Source organism: Sinohyriopsis cumingii, chromosome 6, assembly GCF_028554795.1.
Source record: "Sinohyriopsis cumingii isolate HCF-2022 chromosome 6, ASM2855479v2, whole genome shotgun sequence".
Taxonomy (NCBI): Eukaryota; Metazoa; Mollusca; class Bivalvia; order Unionida; family Unionidae; genus Sinohyriopsis; species Sinohyriopsis cumingii.
The window spans coordinates 74372680-74393387 of NC_142966.1; the positions used below are offsets into that span (position 1 = coordinate 74372680).

Genomic DNA, 20708 nt, shown 5'->3' on the forward strand with positions numbered 1-20708 from the left:
ATATCGGGACTGACTTTTACTTTAAACATTTACAGTAAAAGTCATACAGGTTATGTATGCTTTGAACACCCAATATTTCAGTAATGGGTGTCCTTTTTTAGAATTTGATTCTACATACCTTAAATGGGAACTATTCACTTTTTGGGATCCTCGTACATCCATATATCTTTGTAAGGTCATTATTTATACGACCCGATAATTAAATACGGCAGAATCATTGTTAAAGTACGTGAACAAGACTATATCAACCTAAAGGTATGATCCAGCGCAATCCGGATTGAACGTTGCGTGCTTTTGTATGACAATGAAAGCTACGCAAGTCGATAAGCAAATTCGTAGTACCCTATATTGTGACGATTAGACTATACGTGCTCTCTTTTTTGACATGGATACCATTGTAAAATTCTATAGCGATCAATAATTTCTACTGAAAATTTCTTGATGAAATTTAAAGCGCAGATCATTCAATACTCAGGATTGAATATACTTTAGTTAAACAAAATTAGTATTAAACTTTAAAACATCAACGTATATTTAATTTAAATGACTAAATGCGCATACATGACCTGTATAACTTTAACTATAACACTCGGCAAAGTGCGAACTATAAAGTGGAACCTGGGCTATTATTCACTTCGCATAAAAGTCCGACCTCTTTCGATTGTGTACGATGTTTTGTCACTGAGAGATCTCCGCCAAACGAGGGTCTGCTAAAAAGCTATCTGTTTGATCGTAATTATAGTTTACTGCATTTGTATGGGAAAATATGAACAAGTTTTTCGGATGGAAATACTGCACGATCTTGGGATGTACATCCATCCGACAAAACGATTTCATATTTTCCCATACAAATGCAGTGTACTTTTTATTATATGCTCATTTTCTTATTCTACCTAAGGCTTAATTATATAAACAAAAGTACACCACAAGAAACAAAGTAAATGAATGTATGAGGTATTCTAAACTAAGTACACAAGCGCAGATTCATCATTACACAACAACAACATTATTACTGCGCACATAACTCCGCCCAGATAGATTGATGGTTATCCGCTAGGGTCCGTTCTGGGGAAGTCTATTATACACGAGGGTAATTTTACAATCAATATTAAGGGCAACACAAGTATGTCACAAACAGTTTCACCTCCACCAAGGAAAAGAATAGTTATATACGACAGTGACACAGATCTCTAATTACCCATGAATAATCTAAAGAAAGTATAACTACAGTAAAACTGAGTAGCCAATATCGTTTTATCATTTACAATATAACTTTTCAAAATTAGAACCGATGAAAATAAAACAGTTTCTTGTAATAAATATTAATTATTTGTTGTCAGTTTCATATAACATCCATATATTAAATGTGATAATACCTCATTATTATGCGACGTTTTATGTTGTTATGTTTCTTTGCTCACACCTATAAACTATGCACTTCGGACGCAACGGTCACACCACAGCCCTCATTAACATATTTATATTCATGCGCCGTATGTAAACATTGGACGTGAACACTAGTCAAGAATTCTTTTTACTTTAAAGGAAAATATTGGGTGATAAAAATAATCTACGTTGGGGTTCGGACCGAGACAAGGAAATCCCAGTCGCTGGTTTATATTATATGTCTCCCCACTCGGGCAAGCCTCGTGGGGAGACAAACAACATAAACCCTTGACTAAGATTTCCTTGTCTCGGTCCAAACCCCAACATAGATTCTATATATGCTTTGCGTAACCATGACCAGATTCGTTGTCTGATTCAGAAATGCTTTATGTACCAGCGTCTGCTGCAAAAGTTATCTTTAGTGAAAATCTTAAAATATCACCATACAAATTTGGCATAAATGATTTAATAAAATGTGGCAAGATAAATTTTGAGGTATAGAGAAAAAAAATTATTACTGAGCTTTTACAAAGTTTGACGACGCTCCCGTGAATTAGTGTCTAGAGCGTTCGTCTCGAATGCAGGAGTTAGCGGGTTCGAACCCAGGCCGAGTCATACCAAGCAATTACAAAAATGGTACATGGCACTCAGCATTAAGAGGCTGGTGTTATGACTGGTCGGCCTGGTGTCAGGATAATTCACCAGGATAATGTGACAGGGTAGGACATCATGCTACAGGTATGCGGCATGATGCCTCGGTGATAGAGATCACTATAAACTGCCATACTGCAGACATCGTGGCAATAAGGCTGGAACATTGTTAAAGCGACGTTTAAAATCCAAATCACATACACACACTTACACAAAGTTTGACCGAAGAGTTTTACCAGACCCTCGTACAGCAGAGATCTTATGGAGCCACGCGAGAGTTTGATTAAACGAGACAATAAGATAGTGTGGCAATTAGAGCGTCTTTGGCCTTTTCTGTAGCATGCTATAAAATACTTCGGATTTAAATAGCAACTATTTTTAACAGGCATCGTGTGATAACTTCATTGATGTCACAATGACACGATGACATGTCATCAACGATTGTAACATACGCAGTAGTTTGAGACTATTCAACGTATGACTTCTTAACAAAACTTATTTTAAAGGTTGCAATAATAACATTGCAAATAAAAAGTGCTGGAATTCTATTGATAGTTGTAATGTCTTCGGGTATTATTTTCCTTATCTATGAGGATGATCAATTCTTCTCATATCTTGTTTGATGTTTGTCCTCCAAAAGCGTACCAACGATTACCGCTGGGACTCCTTTCGGGAGTGTAGCATCAGAACCAGACATTGGAAAGTGAAATATAGTAAATTTCGGAAAGCAATCAAATGTTTTGTATTTCCTGTGCATCATCATAATATTTTATAAGCTTACTGAAGTATCATTGGAAATTATATATATATATATATATATATATATATATATATATATATATATATATATATATATATATATATATATATATATATATATATATATATATATATATATATATATAATTTTATTGAAGTATCAAACTGTTATCGTTATGAGGATATATTTCTAAGACATACTTGATGAAGATGATGTCTTTTATGTCAACAAAACGAGTTACCTATCAATATACAGTCTGTCCATCATGCATGCAACGAAAAATGGTAGCTTGTCGTTAAAATCGGAGCAGGGCTGAGCGTTGGATAAAAAGATCTCCAATGAATTAGACTGGTCTCGATCTACACTCTTTAGCAAAGCAATACAGTCTGATTAGTTAATAAAGAGCCAAATAGTTAGGAGTAAACACAACAACAAAATTTATGTAGAAGAAATTCGAAAGAAAAAACATGATTTACTATGCAATTTAGTATAGCTTCGCTCGCTACGACTTGCAAAACTCGCTAGAAGCATTACGCCACAGCTGAAAGCTTCGCACGGAATGACGGTGACGTTACAAGAAGTCTTTCTTCGCTTCGTGGTTTGAGATCCGAACACGTACGTTTTGAACATAATATTGAAATCAGTGGAATAATAAATTGATGTTTACATGCTGCCATGTAGTGGGTAAATCAAATAAAAGATTGACATTTTCATAGTAGATTATAGTTTTTTAATGCTAACATTGTTTTGGTGTTGCAAAGTTAAACTCAAAGGCATTAACTACACACTGCGGAAGATAGTTGTATCATTTTAGCTGAACGTGGACATTATTCTCGTGTGTGTGTGTGTGTGTGTGCGTGTGTGCGTGCGTGCGTGCGCGCGCGCGCGCGTATGTGTGAGCAAGAAAGAGATATACATACATAAAAACAGAGAGATCAGGAGCAGGTGGGAATAAAAGTTGTAGGGCTAAAAATTCAAACATCATATTCGCTGACGTTGAAGGCAACATGCAGGTCCTTCTGTTTCAATTGAACTGGATGGCTTAATTCGTTATGATAAAGAGGCGGGCTGTTCACAATACTTTCCTGGTTTACTAGAACATGTTGATATGAACTTTATAGTAATAAATTGTATCAAGAAGCCATTTAAGATCTTGTTAGAGCAAAGTCTCTAGTAGAGATGAACAACCTAGGTCTCTGAAGTTATTTACGTAGGCCAATATGGTTTGAGTACAAGGATCAGACCTGTGTCTTATCCCGATTTACTAGTGATGATCATGATTTGTTATTTTAAACATCCAGATATTCCGATTTTGCCATTTTTTACAAACATTTAAAAGAATACGTTTGATTCACGGTGGCTGTACCGCCTTCAAAGAGCAAAAGTGATGCAGAAATTCTGTGAGGAATGCACTATAGTCATACTGTGATAATCAATCATTTTTCCATATTTAGTGTGTTAATTGAATTAACACTAAACATCAGCATCAAAGATGAAAAAAGAAAAATGATAATCGTATTTAGTGTGTGACTATAGCATAGGTTTTTCACATTAAGGAAATAAAAATAAGAAGACAGGGATGTCAATTCCTTTTTAAAGCGTTTGTGAGTATATAGCTTATACCAATCCCGTGAGTTTTTCTCCAAATCCATTTGTTCCTTTGGCCTCTTCACTTTCATTTCAGGCAAGGTGGCAGATCTGTGTGTTACATGAAAACCACCAAAAGTTTTGTCGTTTCGGTTTTATTTCATGGTGTTATGTTTTTTTTAAAACTATATAACATGTGAATATTCAACGAATTGCTCAGATATGTAGAAACAGTACAAAGCCTTCATACAGAACAAGTAATTGTTTTTTAAATGAATATAATTACCACCAGGTGTGAAAAAATAAGACATTACCAAAGAACGTTTCAAAGTTTGCTATTTACCACCACGTATATAATATACAAAGCAGCGATAAAATAAAAATGCCGGTATAACTATAGTCCCGCAGCAAGCTACGGGGGCTAAAAATGTAGGACTTGTACACACTTCCGGCACAAAAGCATTTTAGGCAGACACGGTTGGGTATTGAATATCCTCTGGCAGCTACAGGATGTAGAAAATTGGAGCCTTGCGTCTGGGTATCTAAAGGGAAAAAAATACAGTTTTAAATAGAGTTTTAAAAAAAAATATCGTTTTGTTTGGTAATCTGAATGAAAAGCATCAATGTTTAATGATGGGTTCACAGTTGCACACTGCATAATCTTTTGCATGTAAGCACTAGTTTAAAGGTATATTTATTTAATAATATTTTTCTTGCTTTTTGTACATATCAGTAGTGTAGATCTGAGAGTCAGACCAATCATATTTGTTTTTCATTTTTAAAACCTTGCAACAGGACAAAATAGCATTAAAAATGGTTGTTAAAAATCACTAGATCAGTATCATTTGGAGGTATTTTCATAATCATGAACATTTCTGACCTTGAATGTTGGAGTACAAATTTTAGTGTCATTTGATTGTATTTATCTAGGTAAATAAAACTGTTGTTTATTCCTTTTAGGTTTTTGCTATTTGCCAGAATAGCCTGCAAGATATTTCATTATTGCAGTTATGAATTACATATTAGTTGATTCAGGCTGCAGAAAGGCATTATTTAACAAATATTTTACTAGACGTCTTGTTAGAAACATTAGCAAGATTGTATAAGTGTTTTAGTTTAAAGGCAATACTTTTCATTACAAACATAATGTTTCTCTCTGCTATTTCAAAACATAGTGAACAAAGTCAAAACTAAGAAACAATTTTGGCGAGTGATTTTAAATCTTGCTAAAAAAAATTCTATAACGTTGCTATTGATTTACAAGAAAGTGTCTGAGTTGTAGCTATGACCATTGGATATTTTTTCTGGATATTTTGTGCTGTATGTGTTGAAACGAATGATAAAATGCAAAGTGTTATCTCCTGCGTTTGTAAGAATCTTAAAATGGATTTTCATACTATTAAAGATATTCCAAATTACCTATTTAATTGATTTGTAAATTAATGGAGACCCGAACAGTAGATTAGAAAACTAAGAATCTCAGGAACTGAGAACCACCTCGTTGTCTCTATTTTGCCAAGACATAAAAACGTAGAAGATAAAAAAAGACTTTAAGAACAACCCAAATAAGATGTAGAGCAAATACATAATATTTATTGTTTCTACAGGACAACACTTTGAAACAATGTGCACCAGTTGTCAGATGCTGCAGATTTGATAGAGACAATCAATAATGTAAAAGAACCTTTATTTGACATTTTGCATACCAAATCTGGACACAAAATAGGCAAAGGTAAAAAAATAAATGACACTATTGAATATTTAACTTTGTACATAAATCAATACCGACCACTCGAGGTAAGGACATGCATATATTTGCCACTTGAGAACAAATAAAAGCATATGCAAACATAAAACATAAAGAGGGTAGTGTTTCCTTTATGGTGTGGAAACTGTTCAGAACACCATTGATCTTGTAAACAAATCACCAAATTACAAAATTGATAGATACAGTCATCAAAAATAAAGAGAAATATGTTATTCGCTACAGATATATTAAAGCTTTACATAATGTTTAAAGTTGAAAACGATATGGTGTCATCTTGTTTTGTACAACAGCGGTCGTTCGAATTCCACACCGAACTGATTACATGTTCTTGAGCAGGGTAACAAACGTTGCAATTTAAAACAAAGTTGACTTATTCAAGATGGCTTTTTTCGTAATGGAGGAGCTGTTGAACAGGTTTGTATCATTTATATCCCTCTAAGACTTTATTGTGCTGTGAAATGTCAAATGCAGTTCAAATTGTGGTTAAAAGTACATCAACAACTAAGTGACCAGTTTACATGTATTTCTTAGACATTTATTCTTAAATGGCTTTATAATATTTCTTTGCCACTTCTCTTTTTGGCTTTGCAAAGTTTCTGAAATTTTCTTCTTTGTCTTCCATGGTCTAATTTACATTACTCTCTCACTGTCATCAAACTTGCCCTCAGTGAAGATTGAGGTAATCACGACACGAATGACAAAAGCCCATTGAAGTATCTGATACACCTGATATCAGCAGATCATCTTTCAGTTCAATTTATAAACTGTTTAAACTATCAATTAAATGAAATCTGCTAATAAATTATGTCAGTGTAGATTAGTACATCTGACTATAATCAGAAAATTTTAGCAGCTCTAGCACTGAGAATAACTTCAGTTTTCATCTTGGTTTCTTTTCACGGATCTCTTTAAATCAATTTAGTTACCTGTTACCATTATTAGTGTGATTGGTCCACTACAGTATATGTGTTTAATTCCTCTCTGTGCTCTTCCATTAATGAAAAGTTTATGGACATTGTTTTTGTGTCTTCAAGTAATTCTAATAAAATTTTACTTTGTACTTAAATAACAAAAAATGGCAGAGGGTGGAGATGATTTTGAAGTGAAGGTATTAAATATTTGAATATATTTCATCAGAAGTTTATTTATATACACAACATTATACACACACACACACACACATACGTCTATCATATTTTCAACAATTGACAACATGTCTCTTATACGATTATATATGAAATATTAATTGTATCCTTGATTATGTTGTTGAATTTCGATTACTACTAGATGTCAAATAAAGCGGTGGAAAGCTGGATAGATGACCAGTATAAGAAAATGGAGGAAAGCCTGGACCAGAATAACAGTAAAAAAACAAACTTGTTTGTGAACGACCCGACAACATAGAAACAGAGGAGATCTAACACGATCTAGGGCGAGGCTGGTAAGAGTCTCACATAAGATCAAGAGATTCTTAATAGCTGGACGGAGTACTGTTCAAAGCTTTACAACTAGTAGACTTATGCAGAGCAAGCTGTACTAAACTTGCACTGACCACAACAGAGATTGACCAACCGATCCTCTGGGAAGAAACAGAGGCTGCAGTAAAGAAAGGGAAGTCAGCTGGAGTAGACATTATACCAGCAGAACTTGTTAGGGCAGGAGAAATCTCCATTATAGATGTCCTCGCAATATCCTGCACCAAAAGCTAGAAAACAGGAGAACTACCAGACAATTGGCCTCATCAGTCTTCCAAGCAAGGTTATGCTTAACATCATCATCAACAGAATGAAACCGCAAGTAGAGCACATCATTGATGAAGAACAGGCAGGATTTAGACATGGACTTAGCACTATAGAACAGATCTTTAATCTTAGAATCATCTTTGAAAAGTATCTTCATCATCAACAGGGCCTTTATGATGTCTTCACTGACTTAATGAATGCTTTCGACATGGTATGGCAAGCAGCCTTGTGGGCCACCATGTGAATATACTACATAAACGCAGAACTAATCACACCATAGAAACCCTGTATAACAAGGCGACTAGCGCAGTTCTCCTAAATGGCAACATAGCAGATTGGTTCAAACCCATAGTTGTAGTCGGGGGGGGGGGGCTTCTCTCCCCCACTCTCTTCGATATCTACCTAGAAAAGGATCATGTTTGATGCCTTGGAAAACCATTGAGTCAGTGACAGTATTGGAGGCAGAACAATTACCAACCTGCGCTTCGCCGATGATGTCGATGGCTTAGCAGGAGATGAATAAAACTTGGAAACCTTAGTGAACCGTCTCAACCAAGCATGCCTAAGGTATGGGATGTATATCAGCGCTGAAAAGACCTAGCTAAAGACAAACAGCTCGAGTGTTAAGGGTGAATGGACAGACGCTGGGCACAGTGACAAGCTTTAAGTATCTAGGTGCTATAACCTCTGATGAAGGTTCGAAACCTGAGTTTATTTTCAGGATTGCGCAGACAACATTCGTACTGGCTAGTCTGGAGACTATGTCGAAGATCAGCAAAGTTACGATTGGGTCCAAGATCAAGCTTTTGCGCTTCATCATGATGTCCATATTCATGTACGCATGTAAGACATGGTCCCTGTCTGCATAACTAGAAGAATGAATCCATGCGTTAAAGATGTTATCAAAGGACCTTGAAAATCTCATACTTAGACCACGTCTCTAAGGAGGAGGTGCGCAGGAGAATCCAGGTGAAATTGAACCATATGAAGATTTGCCCAGCAGCGTAAAGAAAATCCAAACTAAGATAGTATAGTCATGTTTCACTCTCATCTGGCCTGTCAAAGACAATATTTAAGGGCATAGTGGGAGGAAAGAGAAACCAAGGCAGACAGAATAAAAGATAACATCAGAGAATGAACAGGCATGGACTTTGCAAAGTTACAAATAGCAATGGAGAACAGAACAAACTGGAGAGAGAGAGTGTCGCAAAGTCATTAGTGGTGCTCCTACGACCAGCCAGATTACAGGAAAATGAAACAAAGTGGGCTGAAATCATCTTTGTAGTTTGAGTATTATATCTATGCACTCCTCTGTATCTTCATTCTTTATCCTGATATCCTTTTATATTGATTGCAGTGATGTATCACGTGTATTATGCGTACCATTTTGTTATCATGTGTACCATCTTGTTATCATGTGTACCACTTGTTATCATGTGTTCAATTTTGTTGCTTTCTGGTGTGCCAAAAATAAAAACAAACTCTAAATCTCCACGCTTCATGATACTACTGTATATGTATTGTGAATACTGAATGAATGTATAGTGCTTCATCGATTCATATTAATAACACAATAATTTCAGCCGGTTTCCGTCAGTAAAATTGTTCATTCAATTCGCAAGAACACACTTTCTGCAGCTCATTTTTTTGGTTTTCAAGATCTTTTAAATTGTGCATGTCATCTTGTTTATCTTATAGAAATAACGCATACTCAAATAATGCCATTCTCTCCCTTCATGTCTTTCAGTTTGTAAACATGTGGAGCACCTAAACTTACTTTCCTGATTTTAAATGTTTTAGAGGTATACTTAGGAAGGTAGCTTCTGCAAAGATTGTTTTGTACATCAAAGTTCTAATTGTTTCATTATTTTAAAAGGTGTGTTCCAAATATAGCACTCTTCGGTAGTATTCGGTGTTCTCTTTTTACAGCAAATAGTTTAATTTTTGATTTTAAGAAAACCTTTTCCCTCCACAGTGTTTTCAGGTTATTGATCTCTACAGAGTTATCTAAGAGCATCACGTGCATATAATTAGGCTTTTACTTCAGCCCAATCGTGTTTTGTAAAGACCCCTGCCATTGACATAATGTATTTGTATCCATTCTTGTATTTTTCATATATATGTCGAGAATGTCTGCCTGCCACGGGTCATCCACGTGGCTATAATACTATTTTGTGTTGAGAGATTTCTCTCTCTTGTTTGCATTGCTGAGGTAAAGTATTCAAATGGCCATTTATTGAATTCAGCGTATTTTTTTTATTTATTTTTTTTTAGTATTTTTTTTTTTTTGTCTCGTTTAGTTCGTGCTCACATATGATTAACATTTGTATGAGTAAGTGGATTTTTGGTATCACAGTAAAGATGTTTTAAATATTGTTCTTTTTCTGTCCGATAAAAGGGTATAAAACACCCCAATACTGTTCAACGGTTGATACATAATTGTCTTTATGTGTCATCATAAAGCAAATGGAAGATCCACCTGCAACAATTACTTTTGTTTCGTCAATAATTTGCAATTAACTTTGAGAGGTATGAATGATTTCATGTTTATGTCAAATTTTTTCATTCCTGTGATTGATACGAAAACAACCACTTCATATAATCAATCAATATGCACCGTTTTAAATCTAAATTTTGATCTCCAAATGTTATCTCTAATTTTGTTGAGACATGGTGTCAGGTGCAAAGGATCTTCAGTTTTACTCAAATTTGTTTCAATACAATATAGTGTATATGCCCAAATCAAATACGTAACTTATTTCTTCCCCATACTGCAATGTATTACCCATCATGCCACCATGACTGATCTCTGTTTTATTCACTAAAGGGATTATGACAATCAACATTATTTATGGAGTATATACTGGTGTATGTATTTTATATTGTAAGAAATTAAAACACATTCTTACTTCCATGTATGTTACTCTGCAACATTGCTATTTACCACATTTTACCCCATCCAAACAAATGCATATTTTCTTTCGATACTAACATTGTTTTTTTCATGTTAAACTCATGAAATATTTATATCACCGCTCTAAAAACTGTTTATTTAATAACATGTAGCTTTATGTCATTCTTTAAGATGTGTAACAATTAAAAATTGTAATTAATGTTTGCTTATTATCTTCATAACCTGACCGGCATAGTAATATTGACAATTTTCAAATCACCCTCATGTCTTGTTCGTCTAGTAATTTTTAATGTTTATTTTCACTATTCTTATATCTCCTGTGTGGGATTGAAAAACGCCAAACAAAGATTGGTTTAAGTATCTCATATCTAAACTACTATATGCAGCTGTATTCATTACTGCCTAACAACAATGCTTCGAAAGCTGCTGGACACAATTTGTGACGGACTATATATCTCCTGTTCTCAGTTAGTTCGTCAATAAAAAATTTAAGAATTTGCGACATTTCTTTTCCTGAATGCGTATAATTTTATATCGATATAAAACTTCATAAAAATGACATTTAAATAAATTCTGACATATGCAGATATACCTGTGATATACCAGTGCAGGACTTTGGTGGTGTGAAAATACTGGGATCTTGAATGCCCGGGGTGACGTCGACAATCTCAAGTCCGTTTAGTATTCCACTTCCTTCTTCGGATGGATAGAAGAAGGTTACATGCACTGGCGTGCATGTATTCTTTTTCTCATCTACAAATAGATGAATGTATTGTTTACCAACCAAATTCTCTCTCTCTCTCTCTCTCTCTCTCTCTCTCTCTCTCTCTCTCTCTCTCGTCTTACTAAAGACTTATAATAATGGTACAAGCAGCTGCCTCGCTTGGCGAACAGCATTAAGAGGTTAGTGTTAGGACTGGTCGGCCTGGTGTCAGGATGATGAGACATCATACTATATGTCTGGGGCATGATGCAACAGTGCTTGACATCACTATCAACTGCCACCTTGCAGACGTCGTAGCAATATGACTAAAAACCTGTTAAAGCTACGTTAAAAATCCCAATTACACACACACTCTCTCTCTCTCTCTCTCTCTCTCACACACACACACACACACACAAACGTAATCTCTACTAAAAGTAACGTTATTGATATAATTTTTACATTGATATCTGTATAACCCAAGTGGTCATTTATTTATTTACTCAAATTATTTATCGTGTATTTACTTAGTGCGCGTATACCAGATAGCAATATCATCACACATGATTGTGTGTGTGTGTGTGTGTGTGTGTGTGTGTGTGTGTGTGTGTGTGTGTGTTGTGGATGGGTGACTGTGGTGTTACGACTCTAGGTCTTAAAATATGTGACAGAAAGAAGTGCAACCAATAATTTAAGTGAATTAACAGTTATTTATTTCTCTATCATACAAAGTGAAAATTCAAGAGACAGAATTGTGAATATGAATCCCAAATAATTCTAAATTTCTTATCACAAGTTCAAAATTATACAATGTTCCGAGTGAATTCCTATAGTCTTGAATGTCCTGATAAGACACGAAGATGCAATCCAAAATGTCTCTGAATGAGTTTACAAAAATCCAAAGTCCAGACTTCAATGAGCACTTTAGCAACTCCAATGAATATTTCAAACTAACAATTTATGTAGAATTAGTAATTGATCTCAAATTAAATGATGTCAAATACAGAAATGTAAACACTAACCATAGATTCCCACAGACTGATATAAAACAGGAATGAATTATTTGTTGACCAAATCCCTATTTATGAACATTTTCACTTGACCTAGTTGTGAATCATTCCAACAGAAAACTTTAATCTAATTGTAAACAAGACTGGGTCTAGAATGTTTCAAACTCAAATGCTATGCTAACATTCCATTTACAACTTGCAATCATGGACGAAAGTTAGATATGTAAATATCCTGTTTACATTATCTAAAGTACAAATTACAATCATGGACAAAAATTAAGGACATAATTACGTATACTTAACATTAGGCACGGGTGTAAAATTTCTAAATTTGTAAATCGTGTCGAGAAAGACAACAAATTATATTTACGCACTATTTGATCTTTAATTTGTAACAGTAAGGCTATTCTAAAGTAAAAAGAATATAGAAAAAAAACTATACACTTTTATGTTTGTTTTAGTTTTTAATTGTACTTCAGCAGTAAAGCTTTGAAATATAGACCAAGAAAATAATTAAAACATACTCAGCAAAAGGAAACCTGAAATTTTCCCTTGGATAAAGGGGACGTAGTTCGGCTAAGTCTACTCCAGTTCTATGTATTACATGCATGTTAATTTGTGTTCTCCGTGTATTCCTATTATCAAATGCAAGCAAACCCTCCCACCCATCCAATGTATGTAGAAAGTACAACATGTTTATTAAATAAAAGTTTTGTCTTTATACAATTTGACCCCGGGGACGTGTTCAGAAGTAAAACGATAACTAACCAACTAGCTAACTAACTAAATAAATAAATCAATAAATATATTTAAATAAATAAATAAATATAATGGACGCGTATTGATGATTTCATTGAGGCAGACCTCCTAATATATACAGATTTACAAGATCATGCTATAATGTGTGTGTGTGTGGTATCAGCGGACATACCATCAAACTGTACACTTGCCAAAACAGTGTATGACAATTCCGAGCTTGTTACATAGAAGTAGTTATGAACAACCGATGTGCCGCCAAAAGTCCCAGAACCAAAACTCAATGCGTCGCCTAAAATTAATAATAAATTTAAGATTATTACAAGATGACAATACGTATATATGTATTTTCAAGATTTCATTCAGTTTTTTATGGCAAAATATTCATATTATAGATGTGTTAAAATGCACAATCAATCAATCACTCTATCAACCATTCAATCAATATGGTAACAACAACAACGTTTAAGATGATGATGATTATCATAATTGCCATCATCATCATCATCATCATCGTGCTAGTGTCATAGGTCATTTAATAATTTAGCTTTAAATGACCAAATGATCCACCTGTTGCTTAAACTGGGACTGTTGGAGTGAAATGTTTTAATTTTCCCTCCTTTTTCTTGCACACTTTTGGTTTTCACTCTTCCTTTAAAGTCGTACATTTTTCGTTTTCCTCACGAGCAAACACTTTAAAGTTATTAACGAGTTATGTACCTGGTATACACTCCTCTATCATGTCTGTATCCAGTGAGCTTTTGTCACATTCTGGGTCAGTTACTTGATATAGAACCTTCTGCAATGGATGAATATTTGATGGGGAAAATGTTACAAACAATTTTTAAATTTTTAAATATTTTTTTTTACAATGTTAAGAATTTGTTTTTGGCTCGAAGCAGACGGACAGTAAAATAATATCCGATAGAATAAATATCGAAAACGTATCACGGATGTCTATTCAATCAAAGCGTTGTATAACGAACAGCTGAAAATGGTCTTGATAATATTTTCAGGTGTCTAAACGGTATACTAAACAGCGGCTGTCAAAACGGTATACTAAAGAGCAGGTGGCAAAAAGGTAAACTAAAGAGCAGATGTCGAAATGATATATTAAACAGCAGGTATCAAAATGGTATAATAAACAACATGTGTCAAACTGTATATTACAAATTAGAGTCAAGGATAAACTGACCAAGAGTCAGACATTCAGAGAGAGAGAGAAACTACGATACAACTGCACATTAAGGACCAGACTGTATACACTTTTTAAATACCACCGATCACTATTCGTAGTAAATTAGGATATAGAACCAAAATAAAAGAAAGCAAATGAACAATAATAACGGTAGGTGATCATACTAAGTAACCGTTCGCTGTAGCTACATACAGGCAAATTGAAAGCAAACAAAACAAAACAAGATATCGTCACAATGCACTATTGGTCGCTATATATAAGTGTTCGCTAAAATCATATACGATTGTTACGCCTTTGACAGGCGATCGGCCTTATGCAGATATATAGACCCAACATTACTTGAGCTACAACTGTCTTAAACACACATAGAAACAGTACAGAGCAGTATGAACGGGTTTTCTATAACTCTATGTAATTGAAAGCGTGTATTTTCGTATATTTTTTTAAAGCTATATCATACGAAACAACCGAATTTCAGACTAATGAAGCAATTAAAATTAGTTTGTTTTTCTGCATCATACTTACTTTGATGTAATCCCAAATAAAAATTGTTTCAACGGGTTCTGGGTGTGGTATTAGAGGACTCATTTCCACGCCTCTAACGTGCAGGTAAACTTTCTTCTTAATTTTATCATAAGAGATGTTGATAGTCCCATTAGTAAATGAATAGGCAGTATTTGGTTTACTGAGATAGTCAATAAAAACATTTCCATAGCTGAAGTACATCACACCTTCCCACTGGTCAGGAATGCAGCAGATATTTGCATCGATGACTTCCTTCGGGTACTCATCTTTGGTGTTTTCGTCTCGGTCCGTGTTATTCGTGCTGTGTTTGAGGTGAGCTCCCAGGCCTAGCGACACGGTCACAAAAAAGAGGTAAGTATCTGTTACTTTGTTCATTGTATGGATACCGTGTCAATCAATCCAATGATCTAATACTCAGATATATAAGTTTAATTCTAGCGATAAGTTATGTGGTATTGAGGGGAATTAATGGGCCGTATACATGTATGACAAGCTTTGGGAAATTAATCAACAATTTACTAACTCAGGCAAACAGTTAGATAAAAGCTGGATACCTAATAACTCAGAACATTGTGTTATTTGCTTTAGCTGAAATACATTACATCCTCCTATTGTCGAGGACTGCAACAAATTTTGTCACAGAAGTATTTCTCGTGTTTGTTTGTTTTTTCATTTTGTCTTCTTTTTTCAGATAAATATTCAGCCGGTGTTCAAAGCTTTCAATGCGTTATATCGCTAAATCTTTGTAGAATTACTGAAAATTGCAGATAAGGTGTAGTAACAGGAGTTTGGTTTTGAGTTGTGTAGTTTGATTAAATGGCTCCATGAATAGCCATGATGACATTCAATCTGTATTAATTTTGACTCCGAACTGAACACGACTTTGTTTGCTATTGCTGTTTACGTTTTCTTTTTTTATTATTCAGTTTCTCTTTTTTCTATTTTTCTTGTTCCCCTATTTTGCTTTTCTAAACGTGCATCAATTCCATGACATAAATTCAAAAGTATTTGAATATTTAGTCACCTTCGTATGCTAAGAATTAATTTAATATATGTTGGTGTGGGGGCGTTTTAACGTGTAGCACATACCTTTAATCTTGAGTCATTCTATTAGTCTCAATGTCTGACCTGAAACAGAGGGAGAACAACAAAGGAAACTTTGTATTCATTTGAAACTTAAAATCATTTTGCATTTACAAATATTATTTGCTACATTTATTCAATACTTATTTCAAATTTTATTAATCGTATTCAATTCGTGTGGCAAAATATTAGAACGTGTGTGATTGTATGTCACTCATTTGAACGCCACGTGACCTTCAGTCTTGTTTCCAAGTCGATTGGTTTTATTTTTGTCTTGAGTCATTCTTCTGTCAATAATCGGTCATTTTTATTTCATTAAACCTATGTCAGATTCTGAGGATATTTCTCATGGAGCAACGGAAAGTCAACTCCCTTTTAATATACTTAATGCGAATAGCTTCCATTAGAATGCCATTCGTGGTATTAACAGTAGCTAAAATCCCATTCTCACATTTGTTTTGAGCACAACTTAATATCACGTTACGGCAAATGTCGCAAAGATTCAGTAGGGCAGATTATTTGTAACGACGATAGAAAGAGAAGTTGATGATAATGATGAACCTGGACGAGAAGACGGAGGCGAAGGAGTAGAATGAAACATTATATTCCTTCCCTTTTTACAAGAACAAAGATCATATACTTCTCATGAAGTTCATATATATATATATATATATATATAGAGAGAGAGAGAGAGAGAGAGAGAGAGAGAGAGAGAGAGAGAGAGAGAGAGAGAGAGAGTTGGCAGTCCGGATTAATTAATTATTTCTTTGTTTTACTGATTGATGGGTTCTCTCACTCGGGATCAGATTTAAAAAGAGAGTCTTGCCACAACTTATTCCACCTAAGAAAATAAATTTTAATTCGCAGATAAGTAAGTAAGATACATGTATGTAACATGTTCATCTCTGTTTGCATTAGTATGACTACTGAAGTACTTTAATGTCTGTTTCGCTTGACGAAATGCGAAGAAAATGTTAGCGATTTAGCATTTTAATGTGACAAACATTTGGACCTGACAAAGTTTTGCTTTGTAAGTTGTTCACTCCGAATGCATTGTTTCCTATCCGATCACTGGGTGATCACACTGAGCTAGTTACAAGCAGCATTTGACACATATCGAATACTAAAATGAAATTGATTTACGCTAACACAAATATTCCCGGATTCTAAGTTAAATCCATATGATCTAATAAATCAAATGGGGGAACTGGCTTTTTTCTTTTCGAGTTTCCCTTTGCAAAATACAAAACTGAGAGGAGGAATCTTTAACGCTTAGGTGAGTTCCGTTATTGTTAATAATTGATCTTTTTTTCTTGTTCCGTAATTTATTTCTGTTTCTTAATAAAAGGCATGCAATTTAACACACTTCTATGACAATAATTCGTCTTAGTAGACATAATGTTCACCCTGTTGACTGTATTCATCAGCCTATTAGAAATAACTATCATGACATTTTTCAAGAGAATTATTTTGCATTTTTTACTATTCAAATTGCCTTAAATTTAATTTACCCCTGATAATCACAATAACATGCGAAATGCAAGAGCCTTAAAAGGTAAAAATAATACCTATTCTGCAGTGGTCATAGGTCTTTAAGGTTATGCTCCACAGTGTTTCAAAATAATTTCACTTTATGGTATTATGTCAGCTGCTTGAGGTAATATTTTTAGGGCTGAAAGCTGCCAGAAATCGTGGCAAATGTTTTTGTTGATCTTACACGATAAAAATAGGATTCTTCCTCAGCGTAAGTGTTGATTTTATTGAATTCTTAAGTCAGACTTACTTTGCACTAATATAAGTTAAATAACCAAAATAGGTTGTTTTTTATTTTTGCCGTTTCCTTCTGTTGAAAAATGAGTTTTCCGACACCAACAACTATCTGGATATTGATTTACCATAATTTGTCTTTCACTTGATGAAATTCGAATAGAATCGGGCTGGCTGAATTTTTACAATTTTCATCTCAAACATTTTGTACGAATCTTTGCTTTCTAAAGCTGATTGTTCATTCTGAGTGCATGGTTTTGCATTCGAACGCTACGGTAATCACTTTGAGCTAGATGTCCGCATTATTTAGTACAAATTAAATGTTTATAAATTAAACTGATTTATGCACACATCTTAAGCATCTCCGGATTCATCATTAAATATCAATTGATCACATTGGTCAAATATCGGGATTAACTTTACTTTAAACATTTAATAAAGTCTGGAAAGATGAAATTGTTTTTGTAATAACTGAGCTTTTACAAAGTGTGTCGGAAGCGTCTTCTCTCCTTAAGAGAGATAAAGAAAGAGTTTTTGGGGCGCTCACTAGTTAGTATGCACTTTTGACAGAGTGACGTATGTAAGGTGAACTTGTTTGCATTTAAAACATGCAAAGTGGAGATACTGTTGGCATACCTCTATGCTACTTTGATGTAATGTGGCTGACATTTCTCTGGATATTGTACTTTTGGAATTTGTAAATGATCCAAGCACACTGCTAACTAAAATGACTGCTCCCTTGTGCTCCAAATATCAGCCCGAATTTGTCTAAAGTACACTGTCTTTAGCAGCTATTAAAATAGGGAAAATGAATTGTGCCAGACTTAAAAATACCAGCTTCTGAAAGTGCAATGAATGAATTACCAAATATATAAAATGTTAAAAAAGTTATTGGCTCTTTGTTTGTTTTACAAGTTTCCTCTGAAGTTCAGGAAGGGAACATGACTAAGTGGAGCTAGCACATTTTTTAAAGGTGCACATCTGGAATAAGGCCAAGCTGTATACTCGATAGCCCATACTACAACCATCAATAATCACACACCAAAATAAAGGGAATTAAAGGTTCTTTGAACAATACCTAAGATATTCAATGTCTTTTTTAAATAGCCAGTATAACCAGTGAGGAAACCCGAGAAAATTCTTTTTCTTTAAAATTCTAACCCATGCAAAATACTAAAAACTGTAGAGCGCAACCTTTACCAGACCTTCCTACAGTAGAGATCACATGGAACCACGCAAGAATTTGGTTAAACGAGACAATAAGACAGTGGGGCAATCAGAGCGTCTTCGGCCTTTTCTGTAGCATGCTAAAAATACTTCGGACTTTAATAGCGACCATGTTTAACAGCCATTATGACTGTGGAACTTATTCCGCCGTGATAACTTCATCAACGTCACAATGACACGATGACGTAGCGTCATTGATAGTAGCTTACGTAAACGTTTGAGACTATCGAACCTATGACTTCTTAAAAAATGTGTTAAAGGTTGCAAGAATAATTTTAAAAAAAGAAATATCAGGAATTCTTTAGAAGACTGAAATGTTTTGGAGTGTTATTTTCATCATCTATTAGTATGATCAATTCGTCTCGTATCTAGCCTGATGTTTGTCCTCAAAAGCTACCAACGATTACAACCGGGTCTCCTATAGGGAGTGCAGAATCAAAACCAGATGAGGATATTCCGATTTGATGGCAAGATTATTATAGAGGTTATTGAAGACTACAGTGAGTTATAACACGTAATCTTTACTTTGGAACTTTTACTTAGACATTGAGAAGTGAAAGGTAGTAAATTTTCTCTCTTTTTTGTCAGGTAAGGAAACTTTGATGTAAACAAAAACACAAAAAAACAACAACAAAAAAAATGTTTTCGTTCGATTCGAAACAGGTCAGTGGGATGATGTAAATCAAGGAACATACTAAATGTAAAATATTTATCAAGAATTTCGGAAAACAGTCTAATGTTTGTACTTCCTGTGCATTGTCTTAAATTTGCAAAGGTTTACTGAAGACTTGTTGGAGAGTCTAAAACCTTGTGTGTGTATATATATATATATATATATATATATATATATATATATATATATATAGAGAGAGAGAGAGAGAGAGAGAGAGAGAGAGAGAGAGAGTGAGATAGAGAGAGAGAGAAAGAGAGAGAGAGAAAGAGAAATAGAGAGAGAGAGAGTTCAAATTGTATTGAAGTATCAAACTGTGATCGTTATGATGATATATTTCTAAGACATACGTGATGAAGACTATGTGTTTTATGTCATCGAAACCAGTCACCGATCAATATTCATCATGCATGCTTCGAACAATTTTAACTTGTCGGTCAGTGAATTAGACTGGTCTCAATGCCCACTCTCTAAACACAAAAATTTATGTAGAAGAAATTCGAAAGGAAAAACATGTAATACCAGGCTACGACTTGCAAAGCTTGCATGAAGCATTATGCCACAAATGAATGACACTGACGCTAAAAGTAGTCTTCACGGTTTGCGATCCGAACACGTACGTTTTGAACATAATATTGAAATCAGTGGAATCATAAATTGATGTTTACATGATGCCATGTAGTCGGTAAATCAAATCAAAGATTGACATTTACATAGCATATTTTAGAGTATTAAAACTGAATGCTAACACTGGGATAGTTTTCCGAAGTTAAACTCAAAGGCATTAATTACACCCTGTGGAGGTTCGTGTTATCATTTTAGCTGAATATGTGCATCATTTTTATTTATGCGAGTGTGTGTGCGTAAGAAGGAGATATACATATATAAGAGATAAGGGGCAGGTTGTAGGGCATAAAGTTCAAACATCAGATTCGCTGACGTAAATTAAAGAATTTTGTCA

At 34.4% G+C, this 20708-nt stretch overlaps 1 protein-coding gene across 1 annotated transcript; it reads right to left on the reverse strand.

Moving 5' to 3' along the window:
- Positions 1-4838: 4838 nt before the first annotated feature.
- Positions 4839-15375, reverse strand: LOC149797218 (uncharacterized). The gene is made up of 5 exons (XM_089960732.1): positions 15001-15375; positions 13998-14076; positions 13453-13569; positions 11401-11561; positions 4839-4926 (listed from the first exon to the last, which is right to left on the reverse strand). Exons 1-5 carry the CDS (start codon positions 15373-15375, stop codon positions 4888-4890), a joined length of 771 nt encoding a protein of 256 aa, XP_089816858.1. The 3' UTR covers positions 4839-4887.
- Between the last annotated feature and the right edge of the window lie 5333 nt (positions 15376-20708).